The 23,842-nt window shown below is 34.0% G+C and overlaps 2 protein-coding genes across 3 annotated transcripts; both read right to left on the minus strand.

Annotated features, from left to right (window-relative positions):
- Window positions 1-1,667: 1,667 nt before the first annotated feature.
- On the minus strand, window positions 1,668-2,114 carry LOC129290111 (protein LATE FLOWERING-like). Its single transcript, XM_054926813.1, has one exon. It carries the CDS (start codon window positions 2,112-2,114, stop codon window positions 1,668-1,670), a length of 447 nt encoding a protein of 148 aa, XP_054782788.1.
- A 3,136-nt stretch (window positions 2,115-5,250) lies between these two features.
- LOC129290781 (sterol 3-beta-glucosyltransferase UGT80A2-like) lies at window positions 5,251-23,158 on the minus strand. 2 transcript variants are annotated; one of them, XM_054927771.1, is made up of 14 exons: window positions 22,655-23,157; window positions 19,554-19,735; window positions 18,917-19,156; window positions 16,611-16,722; window positions 15,076-15,246; window positions 12,948-13,011; window positions 12,729-12,786; window positions 12,449-12,626; window positions 11,850-11,980; window positions 11,132-11,234; window positions 10,968-11,044; window positions 7,735-7,782; window positions 7,504-7,653; window positions 5,251-5,643 (listed from the first exon to the last, which is right to left on the minus strand). In XM_054927771.1, exons 1-14 carry the CDS (start codon window positions 22,833-22,835, stop codon window positions 5,476-5,478), a joined length of 1,863 nt encoding a protein of 620 aa, XP_054783746.1. In that variant the 5' UTR covers window positions 22,836-23,157; the 3' UTR covers window positions 5,251-5,475. The 2 variants fall into 2 exon arrangements, 1 of the variants encoding a protein (XP_054783746.1); XR_008588554.1 differs by lacking the exon at window positions 5,251-5,643 and having other exon boundaries at window positions 7,582-7,653; window positions 7,735-7,802; window positions 22,655-23,158.
- Window positions 23,159-23,842: the final 684 nt, after the last annotated feature.

Genomic DNA, 23,842 nt, shown 5'->3' on the forward strand with positions numbered 1-23,842 from the left:
TATGGCTTGTTAGGTTTGAAAGGTGTTGGGGAAATGTTTTATTTGTCAAGGTGTCTCATAATGCGCCCCTATTAAATTGAATAAGTGGCTTGTAAGAATCAAACTAACTTACCATGTTAGTTAGTACCAAATGAGGACATAAGTCTGGAGAAATGAGAAAACAAGGTTGCTGGTCATGCATATTAATCCTTGCTTGGATTGATTTTGTATTGTTTGTAATATGTTGAATATGTTTTGTTATTTCTCACTTACCAATCATATAATTAGTTGCATAATATGCATAATTATATTTTAATTTTAGTTACTAAAACTTTTTTGTCTCATTTTTCATTGTTATTAATTTTTACAGGTGAGGGTCCATTTAGTAGACACAAGGAGCACTAGAAGCTTAAGGGTGTGTGGGGTAAAACCCTCCTTTGTTATCACATTTTGTTCTGATTTTAACGACCTAAGGCATTTTTTATTGTATTGACACATGGATATACACTTTTGATTCTACCCTCCTTGATATCATCCATGGGATGATGATCTATGATGAACGTGTGGATAATCCAAATTTATGAATTTCTATCTCTTGTAATTCTGTGGCTGTGCCCAAATGATGAATTTGTGTGTTTAATGATAATGTGATGACTTGTTCAGGTTAGTTGCATGTGTGTGATGTATTTAAGTGGTCTCGACATCAATATTAGCTTTGGAATGTAATTTGTGAAGTGAAATCTTTGAAAATAATTTAGTGTTTCAAAACATAAAACAATTTAAAAAAATTTTATTAAATATATATTTTTCAATATTAATCTTTCCTTCTTATTATATTCTTTCTTTTTAATTTTATTAAATAAAAGATATTTTTAAAAAAATTTAAAATTTATATTTTTTTAAAAAATAAAGTTGTAGAGTTTATTTAGTAATTTTTTCTATTTATAATTTTGTCAAAATTATTTTATACTTTCTCCAGTTTAAGATATAAACCTTTAAAAATTATTTTTTCCCATCTTATCCTTACATTTATTAATCTAATTTGTTGTGTAGCCTAGGAGTTTATCACATCATTCCCCATTTATATCTTTTTGACTTTCTGATATGAAATCTCTCATTAAAATTTATTGATATAACTATTTTTTTAAATTTAATTCATCATTAATAGTTAGAGTTAAGGATAAAAAATATAAATATAATTATTTTTTCTTTTGGACTCATTGAAGTTTTAGAACAACATGTAGCAAAAATAAAATAAAATTTTGTGAACATTCCAAGTGCAAATATATGCTGGAGCCTTCAAATCAACATTCTGTGCACTCACAAAGGTCAACGGTCCCCGCCATTAAATATTCAATTCACTCGGAATTAGTACTGATGCGTACTATCAACTTCAGCATTTATATTTTCTACTCCCAACGCCCTTCCGGACTCGCTCTTCCACGTCCACTCTTCTCCACACTCACCATATTCCTTTTTGGGATTCACCCACAAGATCGATGCAACTTTTACACACTATTCTTTTAATAAAAATCTTCTCTGTTCATTCTCAATCAATGCAACAACCTCAGTTATCTGGGCGGGGGAAAAAAAAAGTCATAGTACATAGTATGGGTATATGGGGGAGGAAACCAAACCCAGAAAGAGCAGTCATGCTCAGTACGATGCATTATTTCATCTCAACAAGCCTATAGACGCAGAGTCAAATCAAGATTTTGATCTTTCTCTTGACAACGATTCAAGATGCCAATGCTGTGGTCGTCGCTTGTGAGTGACATGTTGCTGTGCCAATTCCCCAAGCCTCTGTCGCCAACATCTTCACAAAACAGAGAATTGCCGCCGAATGTAGGTGCAGCGTTGGGTCTGAAAGGGTAAAAAATCTGATGGGGTTGGAAGTAGTGAAGACTTGAAGCGTGAGAAGCGAGGAACAGGGGAGGGCAAGCAGAGGAGCACTCCGATGCCCTTTTAGCCTTTCTGGCAGCCGTTCTCTCTTTTTTGTGGGCATTTTGGTGTCCTCCCAAAGCTTGAGAGCTGTAGAACTTTCTTGAACAGAACTGGCATTGGAAAACTCGACATTCTTCTCCTCCTCCTTCTCCCACCCTTCGGACTGCCTTTTCCTCATCTTCCATGTCCATCAATACACAGTGTTGAGAATGGCAAAGCAGGGCGGTGGCGGCTATAAATAGTTGAGAATAGGGATGGAGAGAGGTGTGCGTATGGGCTTGGGAAGTGGAAGAGAAGAGATAAGACACATTTCGCGCTTCCCAAACACAGCATTTGATTCATTCCACCAATTACTTTGTTTTCGTATTAGCATGGTGCCACCCCATAGTTCCCAACTTGTCTCTGACAGCCTCGCCGTTTCATCAGCGTTTCTTTGGCTTCTTGTCTTCATAATTATTGCCCCCTTGTAGTTCTTTCCACCATTCAACATTCATCACTTGCCCTTCCACATTTTGACTCGTCAACTAGTTTCGCTATTAAAAAATTAATTACAAATGCTTCCATTTCGTGCATAGATTGGCACCAAGAAACTACTCCCTCCATTTCGTGCATAGATTGACATGAACAAATAGAATCCTAAACTATTGTTTGAAAATTATTTTGAATTCTAAACTCTTTAAATATGCAAATAAACTCTAATTACTAAATTTTTAATACTGTTACTAAATTTTTATGATTTATTTTTCTACAAATTCAATTTTAATTATTATAATACCTGCATAGGCAGTAACAGTGTTAAAAAAGTTAACAGTTAGAGTTTATTTTATATGTTTTAAAAGTTCAGGGTCTAAGGCAATTTTTGAGTAATAATTCAGGGTCTTATTCACTTATTAACCCTGATAAAAATGACATGTTCTAAAAATTTTACGTGGTCCAAAATATAAAATATTTGATAACTTTTATAATTATTTTTTAAATTATATTTCTACTTTATTTATTACTCTTTTTTTTAATGATGCGTTAAAAAAAAAGATACCTTGTATAAAGTATTTAATGAATATATAATTTAAAAGATGTAAATCTTTTTTAAGAAATTAAAGTTTCAATCAATATACTTTAGAGCTGTAAATTAGTTATTAATATTTTAGATTATAGTCCAAAGAAACTACCTACAATTTTATTTATAAGTTTTTTCTAACTACATTACAATATTTAAATTATTGATATTATCTTAAAAAAATTTTATAATTTATTTTTATTAAATGAATCATTTTTAAAAATAAATTATAAATGAAGAAAACTAAAAAAAAATCGGCTACTCTACAAAAAAAGAAGGAAGAAAACCAAGATTCTCAACAAGCAAAAGTGAAGACTGGGATGCAATGCCGGTGCTAGTTTTGCAAGATTATCAACTTCCACGTTTTTCTCTCCGAAGAAATCCAAGTTCAACAGTCCAATCAAGAGAAAACATATTGTGGCATTTCAAGGATCAAGTTCCAAATTTCATGAACATCATTATTTCCATCCTTGATCAGATTAAGGGCCTTTGGAGAGTCATTTCTCAAACAAAACATCTTATGTCCCTCGTCCCTGGCTAAGATTGGCAACATGAGGTTCTCAATTGTGCAATTTTTTACTCTCTACTCATCGAAAATTACAGAGGGATAAGATTAGAAAAAAGTTATTAATGACAAACTTTTTTATACAAACTGACTTATGAAAAAGACTATAAATTTCCTTTAAAAGATGACTTATATATGGGGTTGGAAAGAGTATATACTCCCTCCAATCCTATTTAAGTGTTACTTTATAGCAAGATTGCATTATTTTTTAAAGTTTTACTATAGCATTGCACCAACTAAAAGTTAAGAGTAAATATAGAAAGAATATGTAAATTTAAATTTCATTAAGTAAATGTAAATCAATCAAAAGTATCTTATAATTATGAACGAAGGGAGCATAAATCCTGATTAACACAAAGCAGAGAAAACAGAGGAGAGGAGAGCATTGATTGAGGGAGGCTGAAAGAGCATAACGGCAGAAGGGACCAATGAAAATGGAAAGAGAAGGTTGGGAGTAAGTAAGAGCATTGTGCAGAGAGCATTGGGCAGTAATAATGGATGGGATGAATTGTTGGCTCTTTCCTTCCCTTTCGCCCATAAATGCTCTGACCACAGAGCACTTCGAATTGGGAGATTATGGGGCTAAGCCCCTACTGACTCCTAACATCCATACTTCTACCTATTCATTCTCTACTCTTCCATTATCCGCTGCCACCACCTTGCAATTGCCCACTCCTTGCATGCCCCCTTTGCTTTCAAGTCCTTTTCCAGACTTGTTCAATCCAATCAGTTATCCCCTTTACATCACTCTTCTAACTTCTGCTGTAATTTAGTTTTAACATATCTCATGAAAATTAGCCTGTCAGTATTTTAGTATTTTGTCTAAACGCTGGCTTATCAAAAAGGCAATGGTCACATTATATCACAGTGAAGGGTGCAAATATACCCCCTCACTTTAGAAAAAATTACATATATAAATTTTACAACTTTGCAACATCTACTTTTAATATTTTGTACTTTATAAATTAATAAGATAGTTGAGCTCAAAAACTTATCAAATTTTAGTAGCCAAGATAAAACATAGAAAGCATATTCATATAACAAGCCATATTAATCTATTCAGTATAACTTTTCACAAAAAAAAGGAACAATTTATTTATATTATTATAATTTTAGTTTTAAATGTAATTATTATTCTTTAATTAATAAATTATTATTTACCAAAACTAGTAAGTTCTAAATTAAATTATCATGCATTCCTGGAGACTGCCAAAGGCAAAATTCTAATTCAAATGTTTGTTGTGGGGAATAGGCTGGGATAGGAGTACATTTAATTATTAACAGACCAAACTTGTTAAGGTGCACGTCTCAACATTTTCTGCTGCAAGTTGTTCTATGTACATGATGCTCACGTGATGGGATATAATATCCCACCACCCCTCCCCTGACCCAAAAAAAAAAAATAATAATAATAATAAAATAAAAAACCCGGAGCACAAGTTCCTCATTGAAAGAACCATACTGCTTCACTTAAAAAGTATTGCTACACTAAATCCACTGCATTGAAATCAACAAACAAGTTCGCCAACCATGTAAGTTGTAATAATATTCCCAGTGACAAGCTGATGGTAAATAAAGAACTAAGATGACAAAAACGAAACCTCGTCTATTGATCTTGAAGGATGTAAAATACAAGCCCTTAACACTGTATATTAGTAATAATTAAGAAAGAATGAATATACTGCTTTGATCAAAGCAAACAAAATAAAGAAGTACAATTCAACCTCCGATCGTACTGTAAGTTAAGTATCAATCATCCCGAATTAAAATAATTACATGCATCAACACTAAAATTGAATTTTGTCAAGAAAAGCATGCACAGTAATCAGTAACCTTATGGTAAGGGAGAAGGGTTGAGCACATCTTATGATCATAGCATCAATTAAAAATATAGATGAAATGAGTTGGGGACTGAACAATTTGCATCAAATCAAGAACAACCAAAACATCTACTTATAGATAAAAAACTTGAGGGCGCTGGCTCTGGCTCTGGCTCTGGTTTTTTCCGAGGAAGCTGCTTAAAAAATGCTTTCACAGCTCCTTCTACACCATCTTCATTTTCCATGGCTTTGGCAAGTTCTACTGCACGTTCCTTTACCTGGCATGATATTTGCGTAAGGACACATGATAGTTAGCTTATTCCAGAATGCACCATATCAAATTTGACAACATTCATCAAAATCGAATTGCTTAGCTCAACACCTAATCCCTCGGCAGCAAGGTTAATGTCAGCTCACAAGTTCTTAAAAGGAAGTAGTATACATACAACTCACTAGCTTGTTCAACAAATATAACTCAGAACGAAGTTTAATCATGAAAATCCAGCATAAAGAGCTTCTGCAATCTGTGATTGGATATATTAACCATATACTGAGGGTCTCAAACTTGTGCATCGCAAATGGTGTCCACCATGCTATAAAAAAAATGTGTCCGCCAAACAAATCTAGCACAAACAATTTGCTAAAACCAAGATATGAAAACACAAACAATCATGTTTATCTTATGAGTCCCTAGGGTCTAACAAGCTGCCACTTGATTTTTCTATATTATATCCAAACCTTTGACCACAATGACCCCGAACTCATAGTGAGAAAGGGTTACTGTTGGATTCATTGAAATACTGGAAGGGCACAAATAAGCACCTCTCCATAGAACCGTGTCCCAGGCATAGGGTATCCTATAAGCAACTTCCCACTTCAGACATCTAATTGGAAACCCGGACAAACTATGATGTACAATTCGTTAGCATTATTATGCAAAGCTCGAAAAAGAGGCAGTCTCCATTTTCAATCAGCAAACTTACTATGCGGCTAACTGCTGCTTCAATATTTTTCCCAACCCCCCCACCCTTCCCTGGCAACACGAATTTCAAAAGCATATGCACAAGAGAGAATGACAATAAAGTTTCAAAAGGATAAATTAAAGACAGTTAAGTTCTCAACAAAATTTTCCATTAAATAAATTATAAATATCAATTCAAACAGTTATAAACAAGAATATGAATTGCAAACTAATTGTTATATTTAGAATTCAAACATCGTATTTGCAATTGAAGCTTTTAAATTTGCAACTATCTAAATCGATATTTACAACTGTTTTTTCAAAAAAATTTATCAAGGACCCAACTGTAATTAATTTCTTCTTATAGGACTTAAATTCCATTTTCTCCCTATATTCAAAGCAGTAAGTTAAACTAGTTCATTCAATTATCCTTGAGCAACATAGTGCAACAACTTATTACTATCAAACTTAACTATGATACCATAGGAGTCCAATTTTGATGCTCATCACTTGGTGAGCATCTAGACTGTCCATATGAAAAATATGGATGGTGTAGATTTATTGCTTTTATTTTTTTATTTTATTTTATTTTATTATAAAAATTATAAAATTATAATAAATCTACCTTATCATTAATCTGAACAATACACATTTTAGTTGGATAATCTAATTTAATATTAATTTTTTTAAAAAGAATTTATAAATTGACTATCCAAACATACTCTAAACAGATTGGATCCTAAGTACGTCTGGATAGCCAATTATAAAAATTTTAAAAAAAAATTAATATTAATTTGGACCATCCAGATTAAATCTGTATTATTTAGATTGATAATAAGATAAATTTATTAAAATTTTCTATTTTTTTTTTAATAAATATAAAATAAAATATAAAATAAAAAACTGAAAATCAGGACGGTCCAGATTTTGCACTGAACCCAATCGCAATACTGTAGTCATGTAAGACTTCTCGTAAGCTTAGATTTTTCTTATCACAATCCACATATTCACAAATCAACATTACGAATGCATAATTCGCAGGCCAAAATAGACAAAGCCATAAGATTTTAGCCCCACAATCTTCTTTTGGATGAAGCAGGTTCCTCTCTGGCTCTCTCCAGGCTTTCAGTAGGATCAAACTAAATAAATTGACTAGTAGAGAGAATTTATTTTTCACCTTGGAATCTAGCATATAATTTATTGCGTCGACTAACTTGGGCAGTGAAAACTCATCAACTGGAATAGGTGCAGGGCCGACTCCTCTGGCATGTACTCTATCACCCCAGAACGGTTGATCGCCAAAGAAAGGAACTATGGTTGTCGGGCACTATCACAAAGTACAACAATAAGAAGAAAGCATAACCAAATAATATTATATAAAGAATTCAAGAAACTACAAATTCCTTACAGCAGCTTTTAACCCAGCAGCCGTTGTTCCAGCACCTCCATGATGAACCTGAATGTCACCTTTGTTTACTATTTTATCCAATAAAAATTATGCATGAAATTTCATCAGGAGAAACTGAAACACTAAAAGAAAGTTGGCAAAATATACCCTACGGAAAATATAAAAAACACTAAAAGAAACTCGGCGAAACATAACCCTATGGAAAATATATGTATTTATAAATATTATTAAGATTAATAAAATGAACATAAATCTTCTGCTGGCACAGCCAAGTCTCAATCATTTAATGTTGCCAAGAGCTTGAATTCTACTCAGATCGCTTTATTCAAATCTTTAGTTTGTTAAATAATGCAGTCCCCCCACCCTTCTTATCATCCAAAGAGTGCAGCAAAGACATTCAAGCGTTACTGTATAAGATTTCATTGTGCAGTCACTGATCAACAAAGGTATAACAAACTATAATCCACACCTAACAATAAAAAATGATGCAAGTATAAATTTACTATCCTTTTTGCATTGAACTCCAACAACGTCTTATCCCACTAGGTAGACTCAGCTATATGAAATAGGCCTTATCCAGTAGTATAAACTACCAACGGAACTTAAGCACTTGCAATAAGCTGATGAGAAAAATAGCTAGTTATATATCAATTAGTCAACATATGACTTGACAAAAAGGAAGGGATATCCAGCTGCCTTAGTCAGCATCAACACCAAATAGACTCAGTTATACCAGTTCATACAAGGTCGATGCTACATAATCACCATAGAGAAGGTTTATATCTTCCAAAAATAACAAATAGAATTGCAAGGGCAGGTTCATCCCGCATGGTTGACAAGAACTGCAATTCTCAATGTGCAGACTCATAATCAAACCTACTCTAAGAGACAGCTTGGTTGGCTTGAATTCTTGAGTGATCATGTTTTAAAACCATGCCTTAAACACTCAAGTATGACCACCACCTTGTAATAAATGCATATCATAGTAATGAGTGCAATTTTCACACTTATATCGGCACCTTTTGGTTAATATTGATGCAAAATATGACTATCTCAAGGGTATTTCACATGATTTCATCCATCAATACTTGCAAGAAGCCATCAGGAACATAATCACATGAAATGAAGTCCAAAATCGCATCAAACCAAGCCAAAATGCACAGCAGCATAATCGGCACCAGTTGAGCTTGATCTAACACAGATTAGGATTGTGGATGGCAGAAAGACAAGTTACGAGAAGACCTGGCACCAGTCATGATGGTGCATGACTGACCTGGCATCAGTTTGATCAGAAGGACGAGCTTTTGAGCAGTTTTAACCTAGTAAAGCATCCATAAATTGGGGGACAATAAAAAAAGGGGGGGTTCAACATTGGTCATCCAAGAAGCAGCTAGAACTCATTTTAAAGCACTTTTGGAGCCTTTCTAAACAGAGATATCAAGGATAAGATTGAAAAAGAAGGCAAATCAAGGAGAGATAGACGGAGAACATCATTCCCACCAGTCAATTCTAAGTTTATCTTTTCCTTTATTTTTGAATCATTTTTTGGGATTCTAGAACATCTTTATTGTTCATTTCATATATGAATTGCTAAATCCCAAGCTAGATGTAAGGATGTATCCTAACCCACGGAAAATTTATTCAAACATTTGTTCCATGACTTTGTGTATTTGATTAATAGTTATAGATTGAACTCCTATTCATGTCAATCTTCTTTTTGCTTATTGTGGATTGTTTGTCTAACAATCTCTTAATCTAATCCTTGGAGCTAGGTGAGGACGGACAAGTGAAATCTAATTCTAGAACTAAGAAGTTAAACATGATATATCGAGATTAGAAATAGGTCTAGGTGGTTGTCATAGTTTAAGGTCATGGCTTAACAAGTTAGATTAATGTCAGTTCGATTGAAAGATAATTATGGTTAATTAGATTCAAACTAATAGACCAACAGATTATTAGGATACATTAGTAAAGTAATGATCACTATTACAAATGAAAAGAGTCATAGCTCAAGTTCATAATTAGTTCCCCAGAAGTTAAAGTCCAATTCCATAGTGACGTCCTTAGTGGTTGGCTGGTTGCATTGCAATTTTTATTTGCTATATTACTTTAGCTTATTCATTATAATCTCAACTCAACTGTATTGCTTCTTGCTTGTTTGGCCAAAATTAATTATAATACTCCTTCCATCCCAAATTATAAGACACTTTTAGACAAAATCTCACATACCAATAAACCTCATTAAATACACTAACAACCTTATCTTTCCAAAACAAAATATGAACTTTCAAAAATACCCATCTTTTAATATATTAAAAAGAGAATGGACGAAAATTAATTACAGAGAGAGAAAGGGTAATATTGGAATTGATACATTTAATGAAACCTTGATATATCCAAAGTGTCTTATATTTTGGGATGGAAAAACTCCTTCAAAAGTGCCCTATAATTTGGAATGGAGGGAGTAGTATATATAACTCCATTAAATGTTCAACACTAGAATACTCTAGGCAGTTTATTACAACAAAAATCAACCCTATATAGTTGTATGGGATTGCACTGATCAAATTTTTTAGTCACCACAACATATACTCCCCTATATGGTTGTTTAAGCCATAGCCCAAACATACCCTTCCAAGTTTGAACCAAAAGAACTTAGTCAGCGAGCACAAAAAGTCCACAACTGCTACAAACTAGCATAATTACATGATGTAGGAAAAGGGAAAAAGGAGGAGGGAGGATAAGAGAAGAATGAAGGGACAGGTAGAGAAATTGGGAGAGTGACAACATATATTCTGTATATTATTTGATAGACCAAACAGGTCTAACATTGAAATAAACCTTAGGGCTATTTATAGAGCTCTAAGTACAATTATTAAAAATCATGATCAATATAATGATTATTTAAAATAATTTAAACCTAAATAAGATAAAATAAAAGATAAGATCAAATATAATTCAAAACAAATTAAAGAAAACCTAACTTTTAAAGTAAAGATTACTAAATTCAAAATGGACTTGATAATTCTAAAATTTTCTTTTTTCCCCTTTTGGGCCACAGAATTCTAAGCTTTTCTGCACTTAGCATGAATCTGCAGTTCTCCATTCTCCCCCCCCCTTCCCGATAAAAGCAGTTCTCCATTATTTCAACTATGAGAAAATTGGTGATTCAGCAATATCTAGGTTACTATCATAACGTGCTGAACCAGAGTAAACAAACTAGAAAATCTTACCACAGCCTTGCAGCGTAAGAATAGCCAATCATGAGGAACATTATCCAATAAGTATATTGAATCCTTTGGTTCTGCCACTGGGAAGAAGCATATATAATCAAAAATAAATTAATTAATTAATTAATTAATATCATAGGAGAAGAAAGAATAAGCAATATCCTTACAATTCCCTAGACCCCCCCATCCTTTATTGATGATGCCCCTCTGCCCAGTTTTCTCCAGTGCTTCTACAATTATTTGAGTCATTTTTTCTGGCTCTTCAACAGGCTGTAATAAGATCATGGCGGTGACAAGCAATGAGGTAAAACAAGTCTGATTTCTCTTTCCTATCAAGCCTTAAAAGTTTTTCAAACAAAATAAAACATTTGATCCTCAAGATATAAAATCTTTCAGTAATTCCTCGACACTATAGGATGGTAAACAAACACAAAATTCAGCATTCCGCAAGTCATAATAACCAGAAGGTCACTAACTCGCAGTGGCTTTTAAAATAGATTACAATGCCTAGTATGGGGTGAAACAAAAAACAAAAATATAAATCCTTAAACCTTATTACAATTGCGTCAAGATTTGCAATCTAATCCAACAATAAAAAATAGACAAGGAAAAAACTCAGATTGTGTAACTCTCATGATAATAATAGTTCTAAGGTCCTTGATTTTAAAAATAGACAATACAACTTTGCTTGTTACTCCATGTATCAAAGTAAATGGAAGCAAGATAACACTTGATAGATACTTTGAGGAGGTACCTTGTCATCAGAATCCATTTTGTCACTCAGTAAAAATGATGAGTCACCAAACCATATTCCTAAAGCTAGATTCAGCACAGAGAATTCATATATGAATAAAAGACATAAAAAGTGGGTGTAAGAAGACTCACCAGGCTACCAAATCCAACATAAATGGGCTTGTCACCAGCTTCAAGCCACTTTACAAGGGACTCAGCAGGTTCATAGTTTGATGCAAGATCAAGGAAGCAAAATCCTACCACATCAATTTTTGGTCCCCAATCTGCCAACCAAGAAAAAACAGGGATTTAATGTTTATTCCAAAAGACTAAGCTTCAGAATATAGAATTAGTCGTTTGAATTTCTCAACACTGACCATACTGTTAATATATAACAGTAAAACATCCATATTGGATATTGAGAAACAGAATTCAACCTAGTAAAAGTTATTGAGAAATATCCTCATTGGATACAACTATTGCCAGTCAAGAGAATCATGCCATAGACCTTTCTATTCATTGAAATGATATTTTTATCCATTACATCTAACCACAACGGGAGACCAAGGAAAAGAATGAATATATATAGAAGTTAATATTTTTATCATAAAGAATATGAGCAGAACACAAAGCACTAGAGTCATGCAATAGAGGATTCAAGAAATCTCTGCTAGGATATAGAACAGTATCTATCAACTCCTAATAAAATGACGACATAAAAAGCATTAAAAAATGATATCTGAAGCAACCACCTTTTGGTTTAGGAACAAGGTGAGGACTCCATATATATGCATGTGGAACATCAGTGTCTGAGCCTTGTGAACCACTTAGATATGTGACTGGTCGCAATTTCAGCTTTTTCTTCCTAAGATCATTAATCATGTCCCGTATTCCCAGCCAAATCAATGAGTCAACAATTTGATATGAAAGCTGAAAGAGTTAGAAATGATCAGTTTTGAGCAAAATAAGAGGGCAACCGAAAAAAGGGGGAATGAAAGGAAGATGATAACAGATACAAATTAAATAACTCACCCTGTAACCAGCTTGTTGCTTTACACGGGACAAAGGATGTGGAAATTCACTGGTTGGACTGGAAGGAAAAGGAAAAATACATATAATAGATACGAATCCCCCGCAAAACTTAAACTAACACAATCAATAGGTAAAGAACATGAATAAAAAACAATAGACTGAAAAATAACTGAATGAAATTGTGAAACAACAAGATCACATTACCAAGATGAGACTTACGTCCATGGCATGGTGAAAAATATATGTATTGGAATTTTCAGTGCCTCTGCCACGTGGGTATGCCCTAAAGAAGGATATTGCAATTTCAGACCAGTCAAACAATATAATTAACAAGCAGGCAGAAAAAGGCATAGTAAAAACAAAGAAAAGAGCAGTATAGAAACAGCAACCAAAATTAGAAAGTAGAAGCAACAATTATTCCATGATAACATATCTTATCTAGCAGGGACAAGAAAAGAAAACTGGAAGCCAGTGAGATATAAGACAGCATGGCATATCATCTTGCAACTAAAGTTAGAATATGATGAGAAATATAGTCTATTGATGGAGCTCAAGGTCTCTTTCTGAGGCAGATTTTCCAGACCATTTTGATTCACAGTGATAAAAGAAATATTTTAATGGATCTTAAAATCAGCAATCAATCAATGGAATTATGGAATTATATAAAATGGAATTCTGTAAACATGCCAAAGATTCAAGGGAATAATATGGAAGCTTTCTTCCATCCAATATTCATCTATCAGTATTTAGGTTGAGAGGTTCAGACAAATTATGATTTTAAGTTAATGAAAAGTTCTATCTGTCAAGAGCACCTTTAAGTGCAAGCAATGGAACAAGCCATAAATTCTGTGCAGAAGCCTTGGGCGAGAGAAGGCAATTTAAGTTTAAACATCAATTCGAAGGGTAACTGAAGCTGAGGGCCTTTTGTTTCTTTTCTTCTTCTCCTCCTCCTCCCTTTGTTGTGGTGCATTGAAGGAAAATCGCCTCACAGAGAAAAGGGTTAAGAGAAGGTAAAGGGGTGAGAAACAAAGAAAAGGAGGGAGAAACAAAGAGAAAATTGGGGGGGGGGGAACTTGGAGGAGAGAATGAGAACAAAATTCTTAACTTTATTCAATTCATAAAAAAAAAATAGTGCTCCTAATAGAACCCTAGGTACAATTGTTTAAATAATATAATATAAAATAATCCTAAATAAGATAAGACAATTCCCAATAAGATAGGATAACAGGTTAAATCCTACAAATCTGGATCCAAACTAATTTTATTTAAAAGATAATATAAATCCTAAGAATTTAAAATAAAAATCACACAAATTCAATGTGATCAAATCCTAAGGTTCCCAACTCCTGATAAAGTCTTCCATTTTCCATTATTCTTCCCAGCTTAAAAGAACCTCCTCTAGAAAGTAAAGTTGCCAATGGGACTCCATGGACCTCTTTAGTTATTAAAGTATCATAGACTCAAAACAATTTAAGGGGTATTAGTCATTAGTGATTTTGTCCCAACTATACTCTCAGGCAACAATTCTAAGATGACCTGACTCTGATGCCAAATTGATGTGAAATGGAGGAGGGGAAGGAAGTAGAGAGAAGGGGACAAGGGAGAGATGGAAAGAAAGGAAGGAGAAAACAAAGAGAAATTGAGGGGGCAAGAAGAATTTAAGAGAGAGAGAGTGAGCACAAAATTCTTGACTTTATTCAATTCATCAAAAAGGTCAAATAATTAGAGAAAAATAGGGTAATTTATAGAACCCTAGGTACAATTATTTAAATAATAAAATCTAAAATAATCCTAAATAAGATAAGACATTCCTAAATAAAATAGGACAATAGGGTAAATCCTATAAATCCTAATCCAAACTAATTTAATTTAAAAGATAATATAAAACCTATGAATTTATAAAAAAAAAGATAAAATAAATCTAATCAAATGCTAGGGTTTCCTACTCCTAACAGGAATCTTCGATGACATATCCTTGCAAGTGCTTAAGGGAGAGGAATAATCATAGATTTGAAGCACAGCCTTTCTATATAAATGTTTTATTTGTTCAAAGTTCTACTTTATTCCTGACAATGATCCCTTTGCTGAGTTTCAAAAGTCACCACCCAAAGCTTGAAGCATAGTTTGCATTCTCCTGTTCGCATATTGCTTCATTTTGACCCACAGAAGCTACTAATGTAATGACCATGCCCCATTTGGCTTGAAGACTTTGTCTAAATCTTTAAATTTGAAATTACAGTCATGCCAGCTTGATAGATCCTAATTCATCACAAGAACTTGAAAGGCAATTATCAGTGCACAAATTCAATACATTATATTTTCAAATGTAATGATCAAGAAAACATACCATACGCTGGTGGATTGGCAATGATTGCATCCGCTTTGAAGGAGACACCAGAATCCATATCAGGTTCCTTACAGGCTGGAAGCAAAGAGTTGATGATATCCTTGATCTGATTTCGCTGAATAGGTATCTCAGAAGGTCCTGATGGCAGGAAGCCCTTATTCTTAACCATATCTGCTCCAGAAAGGAAAATGGAAAGTTACAATACAAAAATAATTATAAAGAAGACTATAATCCCATGATCTGAACTCCACGAGTACTTCATTCATGACAGATATATATATATATATATATTTTGGTAGAACATTCATGACAGATTAAATCAACAGACATCTGTTTTAGACCATTCCAGGAAAACAAGCTTCATTCGAGGAAAAGAGCTTGCTGCCTAGAAAATGATTAGGGTGAAGAAAATATATTACACAGCCAAATTCTTGGCAAGAGTACACATCCAATTTTTTAGCCATCCATAACTTAAAAGAGAAACAGTTACAAAACCACAAGGGGGTTAATAAAGCAGGATTTACAATGATTTAAGATACACATACATAAAGTTCAAACAATCTAGTAACAATGGGTCTCACCAAGCGGGCAAGCACAAACTTTTCTTGCGACTCAAACGTTTCTTATCCTTGCCACTTGCTCTAAAGATAACAGAAAACAAGACATAGAAGATGGACATGGCGAATTTTAGGACAAGCAAGAGGATACAACCTCCATTTCAAAGCATCTACTGGTTAATGTAATAACATGCACAATAATAGAGATTTATAGTAAAATTTTATGTTATTTGACTAAAATATCGTTGAGTAATGAAGAAAGAGTATTTGAGATCAGTTGACATATGATTGTTGTAATTAATGAAGGGTAAAATTTTACAAAAATAATTAATACTCGTTGAAATTTTAAAGTGACAAAGATTTTGAAAATAAAAAAAAAAAAAACAAGACTTCAAAACATATTTTGAAACAGCTTACATAGCTAAGGAAGTAATTTTTTTTTTTTAAAAAAAAAGGAGTGGCTAGAAATTGATTGTCCTGCACTACAAGCTTGTAAAGTAGTCCCAATGGCTCGTATCTAATAAAAAAAAATGAAAATATAAGCACACACATGCACAGCCTTCCTAAATGCAATTTAGTCTCTGACAACGGGACAAAAAAAATTCCATTTGGTTATGAGAACCAACTGTGAAAGATCTAACAAATTAGAATATTTTGTAAAATTCTTTCATAAAAAGGGGAAAAAAAATTAATGGATAAACATGCACATATCACACTTGCACATTATTAAGGTGAAAAGCCCCGACAAGGATGCAATGCAATAATATCAAGAAACACCTAAGCCAAATTAATACAGCGTGCCAAATGCACCATATACAGTAGCACTTTGAAACAGGCTGAGTCAGAGGTTCTTCAGAAAATACCCTTAAACCAGTTTCAACCACAAATACAAAACCAAAACACAAAGAGCAGGAGGACTGATAAACAATGATCACGCAGATAATTTAGTAGAAATGTACATGGGTTTATGGTACATACAACCAGCAAGGACTTTTGGATCACCGCCTAAACGATAAAACTCCAAGCCAGCTGTCAGGACAAACTCCTTAAAATTTGAATGAGTAGCTAATCTAACACGATGACCATAGTCCTGCACATAAATGCATATAAAAGCCTCAATTTTAACTCAGAATCTTCAACAAAACCGAAAATTTATAACTTCAAATTTCACTGGACACATAATTTTCTGTAAGATAGTTATTTGAACAATTTAATAAGCAAATATATTTCACCAATAGAAGTTGGAGTAACGTATCAAAGTATACTCAATATCAATTAGCAGCTAGTAAAAACCTTTGTGCAAGGAAGGAGATAATTACAAAGCATTAACCTGGGTAGCAAAGAACAAATGCTGCAGCAATTAGGAATGAAAATGGAGTAATAGCATTTATTCAAGCTGTAAAAGCGGAGCAATAATCAAGACAGCATATAATATCAGGCAAAAGTTTAAACAAAGACTTTCAAATGCCATTAAGACATGAAACACCCAGTATCATTTCAATGTTGCATCCCAATCTAAAATAATTTTTGGAAGTTTGACCTGCTAAAATGCAGCCAAAGCATGTACTTCAGGACACTACAACGTGGACTGACTAAGACATATAAGAGAATTAAAACAGAATAAGGGTAAGATGAAAATTTTGCTGGGAAGATCATAAAAATGAGAAAAGGAGAATTATGTCTGCCTGCAATGCATTGTTTTCTTCTAATATAGTCTTTCCTTTTGTAAACCAAGAGAATTGCAGTAATTTCCTTTATCTACCAACGGGATGACTACTTAGCCTTGACAATCTACAAGTGACATACACCAAAGTTTTATCTGCTCATACTTTATTAAGCAGCACGATAGATAAGATATAAAGAATACAAGAAGCATTAAGGTGAAGTTCATTTGCCAATAGAATCACGTAATTGATTATTCAGTAAATGCATAAATATCAAAGGTGTCATCTAACTCAGTTATCACCTGTAAAGAAGGTTGATATGCCAATTCAAATGTTTTTATAGCATGAAAGTTATGAAAGAATAATTGGACACTCACAATACATGTTTTCAGAGTGAATGACACCAAGAAGTAGAGTGAGGAAACAAGCAGGCTCAACCCATATAGACATAACCCTTATGGGTTTGGGCATGAAAGTCCTATTACCCAATAATTGACTATTTCTTCAAGCCCTACCTTTATCGATTGGGCTCAAGACCAGGTCTAAGAGCCTAATTTTTATTTTTTAAAAATTAAGTTTGTCATTATAAAATTATATATTTATGCTTTAAAGACAAATGAAAATGTTCTAAAATCCAAAATAAGTAATACAAATCATAATTTTAAAGTACAAACACATATTTTAAGATTTAAATTTAATCCAATGATATGAAGTACCTCAATTTTGTGAGGTCAAAATAAAAATGAATTTAAGGAGGTAGCCCTATCACGAGTCCAAAAAAAGATTTAGTGTGTGTTTGATTTTCAATTTATATTCGACAAAAATCCATTTCAAGGATACAACTGTTTGTTAGATTTGGCAAACATACATTCCAAATGTGGTTTGAGTGTACTTTTGAACATTACCCAAATAGACCCTTAAATAGACAACTTGATGGGCTTGGCCTTATTCTCTGCTCTACCAGGAAGCCTCTATCAACCCTCCCTAGGCATTCTCCTGATATTATTTCCTCATAACAGAGTGATTACAATTAAATCAGATCAAGAGAAATCTCAATAACTAAGGAAATTCTCTCAATCTGTTATTCAAAAACAGATAACAAAAATTATAACAGAAATTAAAAAAATATATAACACATCCACATCCAAATGAAGCTCAAAAAAGGCTCCAAGGAATCCCATAATCACAGAAAAAGCCTAAGGCAATGGTTTCTGAACACCAAGTTTTCACAACGCTACTAATAATTGTGAAGCAACTTAGAATATTCAGAACTATTCAATATTTTAGCATACATTTCCAGCAAATTCAAAAAATTATCACTGATTTTCTTTTAGATTTGAGAGGAGTTAGGTGGCAATATGTTGATATGAGGCGCTTTCTTTATGCTCTGGACTTGGTGTCAGCATTCCATCTTGAAACCCCAAGGCTAAGCCTTCTAGGAATCACTACTGGGACCAATTTCATCAGTTGATGCAAGGTGCTTTCTTTATTCAGTAAAACGTCTTACTATGAAGTATGAACAACATTTTTTTTAAACCATTGGAATTGGACTCTCACAACTTCTACAAGGGGGTGAAAAAAATCATATAAAAATATAAGGACAAGCAAAATTTGATATACCTGCAATCGTTTGCCTATTGCAATAAATGGTTGCACATCACCACGTGTGCCAACAATAAGCATTACTATCTGTAATGGAGGTATGTACTGAAGGTCTGTTGCATCAAGTGAATCATCATCAACTACATTATCAACATGTTTGGATCGAACCCTAAGGGCTTCAGGTTCTACGTCTCCTGGGACATCAAATTCTACTGTCCCATCACCCTTTACAGTAGCTATTCTGTTGAACAATTTAAGCTGCACAATTATAAATTCAACTGAGGGTTCATGCCTATAAGCTTAAAATATAAGATGATGATGATGATGTGAAAAAATTACACCGTGAGTGTTGAAAACTAACGTTAACCATTTTTTTTTTTCACACAAAGAGTTCATAAGGTTCCAATGAATGAAATTTTTATTGGCCAAAGAATTCCTCATTTCTCACAAGAAAACCAATTATGCTTAAAAAAAGATTGTCAAAACTCCACAATTTAGAATACCCAACAGTTGTATAATAATTGAAGCAGAATAGTAAGTAGCTACTAGCTAATAAAACTCCTACAATTAGCCATTGGAAGGGGGTTGAAAGAATGCTCAGAAACTAGGGAAGAGAGTAGGGAAAGCCAAAAGTTTCTAGATCACAGTGAATTACCTTCTGTTGGACAGGAATTTTCTCATCAAAAATCTGTGCCGCATCCTCAGGCCATAGATGTCTCTGTCTCTCTGTTTTGGATCTTTCCAACTTAGACTGACTTGAACTTGACTCCAATTTATCAGTATGTGATATTTCTACAGGTAATGTGCTCACTTTACACAACCCTCTCCCAGAAACGCCTGAGCAAGAGTAGGAAACATGAGTACCCTAGTGCTCATGGCACAAGCCCCACATCTAGTTAATCATAATTAATGTTGCAAAGAACAAAGATCATTGCTGATTCACAACTAGACAGTCTAGAAACCGCAAAATCCTTGAAGGAACATATACCAAGAAAAGCATGTAGAAGACATGATAAAGATAAGAAAAAAAAAAGAAAACGCAAAATCCAATAATCACGTGTGCACACAAGGCAAAGTGACATAAAGTTGCACTAATAATCAGCCCTTTAGCATAAGGCATCCAAGATGCTAAAGGTATTAGTATCTATTAAAAGATACTAATGACATTAGTATCTTTTTGAAATCATAACATAGCACTTTTTAAAGAGCTAATGACACACACAAAGAGCACCTTTTAAAATGATATTAGTATCTATACAGTCATTTAATCATTTTACAACATGCTAATGACAAGATAAAAGGACATCAGCAAAAGTATGCTTTTGGTCCTCTTACTTTATATAAAGTTTCAATTTGGCCCCCTAATTTTATAAAATATCTTTTCTGTCCTCTAATCTTAATATTGTTAGTCCCAATTTATGATTTTTTTTTTTTGCCAATCAATATTATTTTGAAAAATTAAACTTAATATGTCAATATTTGAGAATATTTTATCTAACATCTTTTGTCAATGAAATGATCAGTGTTAGGGTTAGAAGATTGAAAAGACACCTTAATTTTATTAAAGGGTTAAATGGCAAAAATACCCATTAATTTTTTTTCCAAGAGCACTTAGTATCCTTAAGTAAACAAAGGTGCAAAAATACCCATAAGCTAGTCTTAGCAGCTGCAATTTTCCTCGAGTTGTTAACAAGAGCAAATGTCTGTTATTTTTTTAGGATGCATCCCATAGTCATGCCAAGTGTCAAATTCCCATAGGCCTTCCACTTCCCTCTCCTCTTCTTTTCTATCTCTCTCTCATCCCTCACTTGCCTCAACATTTCTGTTTCGCTCTCTCCTCTCCTCTCTCTCCCTTTTCTCTCTCTCTCTCTCTCTCTCTTCCCTCACCACCATAGATTAATATCACCTTTGCACTGCTTCAAAGCCAACTCATAAATCTCCATAATCCTCAACACGCAAGTGAAATCCGACTTGGACTTCTTCCTCTTCTTCTTCCCATTTCCTTGACTCCTGGACTCATGCAACACCACCAACTTCTTGCAGAGTCTCCGGACCACATCAAGCTAAGCCTCGTATTCAGTATAGACTAAGAAGTCCCGCTTGAGAGGATTGAACGCCTAAGTCTATATTTGGATTTCCAACGCTAATTCACAATCTTAGCAATTTCACAGCAACTAAAGAGTCTACGTTGCTCAAGTTCATCGACCACATCTATATTGTACAATATCAGCCATTTTCAAGTCAAATCAAAGTAAACCAGAGAATTTGGATAAAAGGAAGACCACTGTGAAGGGAGTGATAGCACCAGCCCCAACGCCTAAAAAGAAAGCACCAATAATACCATCACATGTTTCTTCACCATTGATGGCCACAGTAACACTAACCCCAGCGGTGGTGGCAGAGACACTAGCACCTAATGAAGACATGCAAAAACCACCTCCTCATAAGCGTAGAAGGAGAAAGAAAAGTCATAAACACAAGCACAAGAAACATCAATTGCTCCTCCTCACCGTCCACTTCCCCCCATGACTGCCAACATGACCAAAGCTTGCCACCCCAACCCCTCTACTTCTCCCTCGTCTCCACCTTCCTCTTCCTCTCTATTCTCACCTCCCATTGTAAGCCTAAAGCCACGCGTACAAGACCTGGGGAGCTCACTCTCCACAACCCCATTGACTCTATCGGCAAGTCTCCCTTCTCCCTCTCTACTCACCAAAAGTTCAAGGTAGATCGCTCCCCCGACAACATGGTTGTTCAAAATTAGTATTGACAACCTCAATGGTGGAATGCCCATGAGTAATGGGGGGCAAAGCAAGAGGAAGAGAGAGAAGAAAAGGGAAGGAACCACAGAGAGAAGAGAAAGAAAGGAACACATCAAAGGGAAGGAAACATGATTGTAGGACCCACCCAATAAAATTAACAGATGATTGCCCCTTTTAATGGTCCAGGGAAATTGCACCTATTAAGGCCAGTTTAGGAGTATTTTTGCACCCTTATTCACTTAAGGATATTGGGTGCCACAAAGAAAAAGTTGATAGGTGTTTTTGCCCTTTAACCTCTTAATCAAAATGAAACCTTGAATAAAGTTAAAGAAACAAATTAAGTTCCTAGGAAGTTGGATACCCTTAATTTAACAGCATTACATCCTCAGTGGCATTTGTCAACCCTGTTGACTTCCTTAATATTCAAAGTTGACTACTTACACGACAAGGAATTAGTCCTTTGCCTGGTTCCTAGGAAGTCGGATATCCTAGCGTATAATCATGCCAATCATGAGTAGCTAATCTCAGGATTGCCCGCAATGTTAACATTAAAATAAGTGCAAGTGCAACTGCCGGAGTGGATTACAATGGTAAACTATCCATTCGACGGAATCCCAAAGGTTCTTATGACCTGCCCCCAGAGAGGTGCGCTCGGCACGATAAACAAAACAGAATTAAATAAGCCATCCCGTCTCCCACGTATTGACTTTTTTGTTTTTTTTTTTTTTTTTTGGGTGATGGTCAGTAATATTCCAAAGCCGTCCACTTTTCCAGCAATCAAGGAAGAGGTAACTATAATCAATAACATAAAATTTTCAGAAAAAATCTTAAGGTATCTGATATCATGTAAACAAACTCCATCAACTAATGGTTGCCTAGAGACAAAACCCAAATGCAATTTTCTTTCTTTTGTTCTTAATTTACAAAAGCACAAACTCAGCAAACGGAGGAGGAGGAAGAGAAGATGAGTCCAATAAAAGATGATTTTACAAACCTGAAGAGCTACTGCCACCATTATCGAGTGAGGCTCCATTAGCAGCATCTCTACTACCATCCATTCCAATTCCTTTGCTACTTCTACTTTGAACACCATCAGGCACTTCATGCTCGACTCTGACCGAGAGATCGCTGTAACAGGAAGAAGAGCTCCGGCGTTTTTCCGGCAAGTCGGCCATTATGAGGGCCGCCGATTCCGATGGAATCGATGCAGATCGAAGGATAGAAAGCAGAGGAAGCGAGAATTCAGAGAAGGAATCAGTGGAAAGAGAAAGAGAGAGTGGGTGGTGGAGAGAGTGGGGGTGGGAAAGTGCAGAAAAGAGGAGGGGACACGTACGCAATGCGTGTGAAGATGATGTTTAGAAAGCGCACACTTTGCATTCACAATCGTTGCATTCGAATTCGATTCGATTTTTATTTGGATTTTGGACCCGATGAAAAAGGAAGGCAGATACAATAGTCGTGTCGGTCTTCTGTGCGGGGAAGATCATCCCATCATTGCTTGAACTTTGAACAAATTGGAACTGTTTCTGATTCAATTTCAATTTTTATTGTAAAATATAATATAATAATAAGGAATTATTATTGCAGATCTAATTAAACATTGACATTGGGCCTTAGTTGGTGGGCTTATTAAATGGATGGGCTGGCTGCGTGAATATGTTGGTTTGAGCTTTATGAATTATTTTTTTAAAATATATATATATATATATGTATGTATATATATAACACTAGATTTCTTGTACTTTAATTGCATTTTATATTTAGTTGCCACAATTTTATTTGGTTGCTCACAATTTTTTTTAGTTTAATCCGTTTGCAACATTATTTTTAATAATTTTATAAATGCATATAAGGATTATAAATTAACATCAGCAAAGTTAATTTTGCGGACGAATATTCAACTCTTTTAACCTTTTTATTAACATAATTATTTACTTAGCCTCTCCCTATCTCCCACATTTTATTTGATTAAATTAAATATAAAATATTTTTTTTTGAAAAATGATAGATAAATCTCTTTAAAATAAAAAAATGATAATTCAGTAATACAAAATATGATAATCATAATGAGACCTCAAAGGATTTCTTTGAAATTAAATTTATATGTAAAGTTACTTTAGTAATTCTCTATAATATAAAAAGTTGTAATTTTTTAAATCATTTTAGTCATTAATAGAACCAA

The sequence above is a fragment of the Prosopis cineraria genome, unplaced genomic scaffold (assembly GCF_029017545.1).
Source record: "Prosopis cineraria cultivar Desert tree isolate PC_DT_omini unplaced genomic scaffold, ASM2901754v1 PC13, whole genome shotgun sequence".
NCBI lineage: Eukaryota > Viridiplantae > Streptophyta > Magnoliopsida > Fabales > Fabaceae > Prosopis > Prosopis cineraria.

Excerpts from the sequence above, each read along its gene's own strand:
- LOC129290111 (XM_054926813.1), bottom strand. The coding sequence starts at position 2,114 with ATGGACATGGAAGATGAGGAAAAGGCAGTCCGAAGGGTGGGAGAAGGA.
- LOC129290781 (XM_054927771.1), bottom strand. The coding sequence starts at position 22,835 with ATGGCCGACTTGCCGGAAAAACGCCGGAGCTCTTCTTCCTGTTACAGC. Across the intron at positions 7,783-10,967 it reads TCTTACGCTGCAAGGCTGTG|GTTCATCATGGAGGTGCTGG; the intron begins GTAAGATTTTCT and ends GGTGACATTCAG. Across the intron at positions 5,644-7,503 it reads ATTATATGCTAGATTCCAAG|GTAAAGGAACGTGCAGTAGA; the intron begins GTGAAAAATAAA and ends ATATCATGCCAG.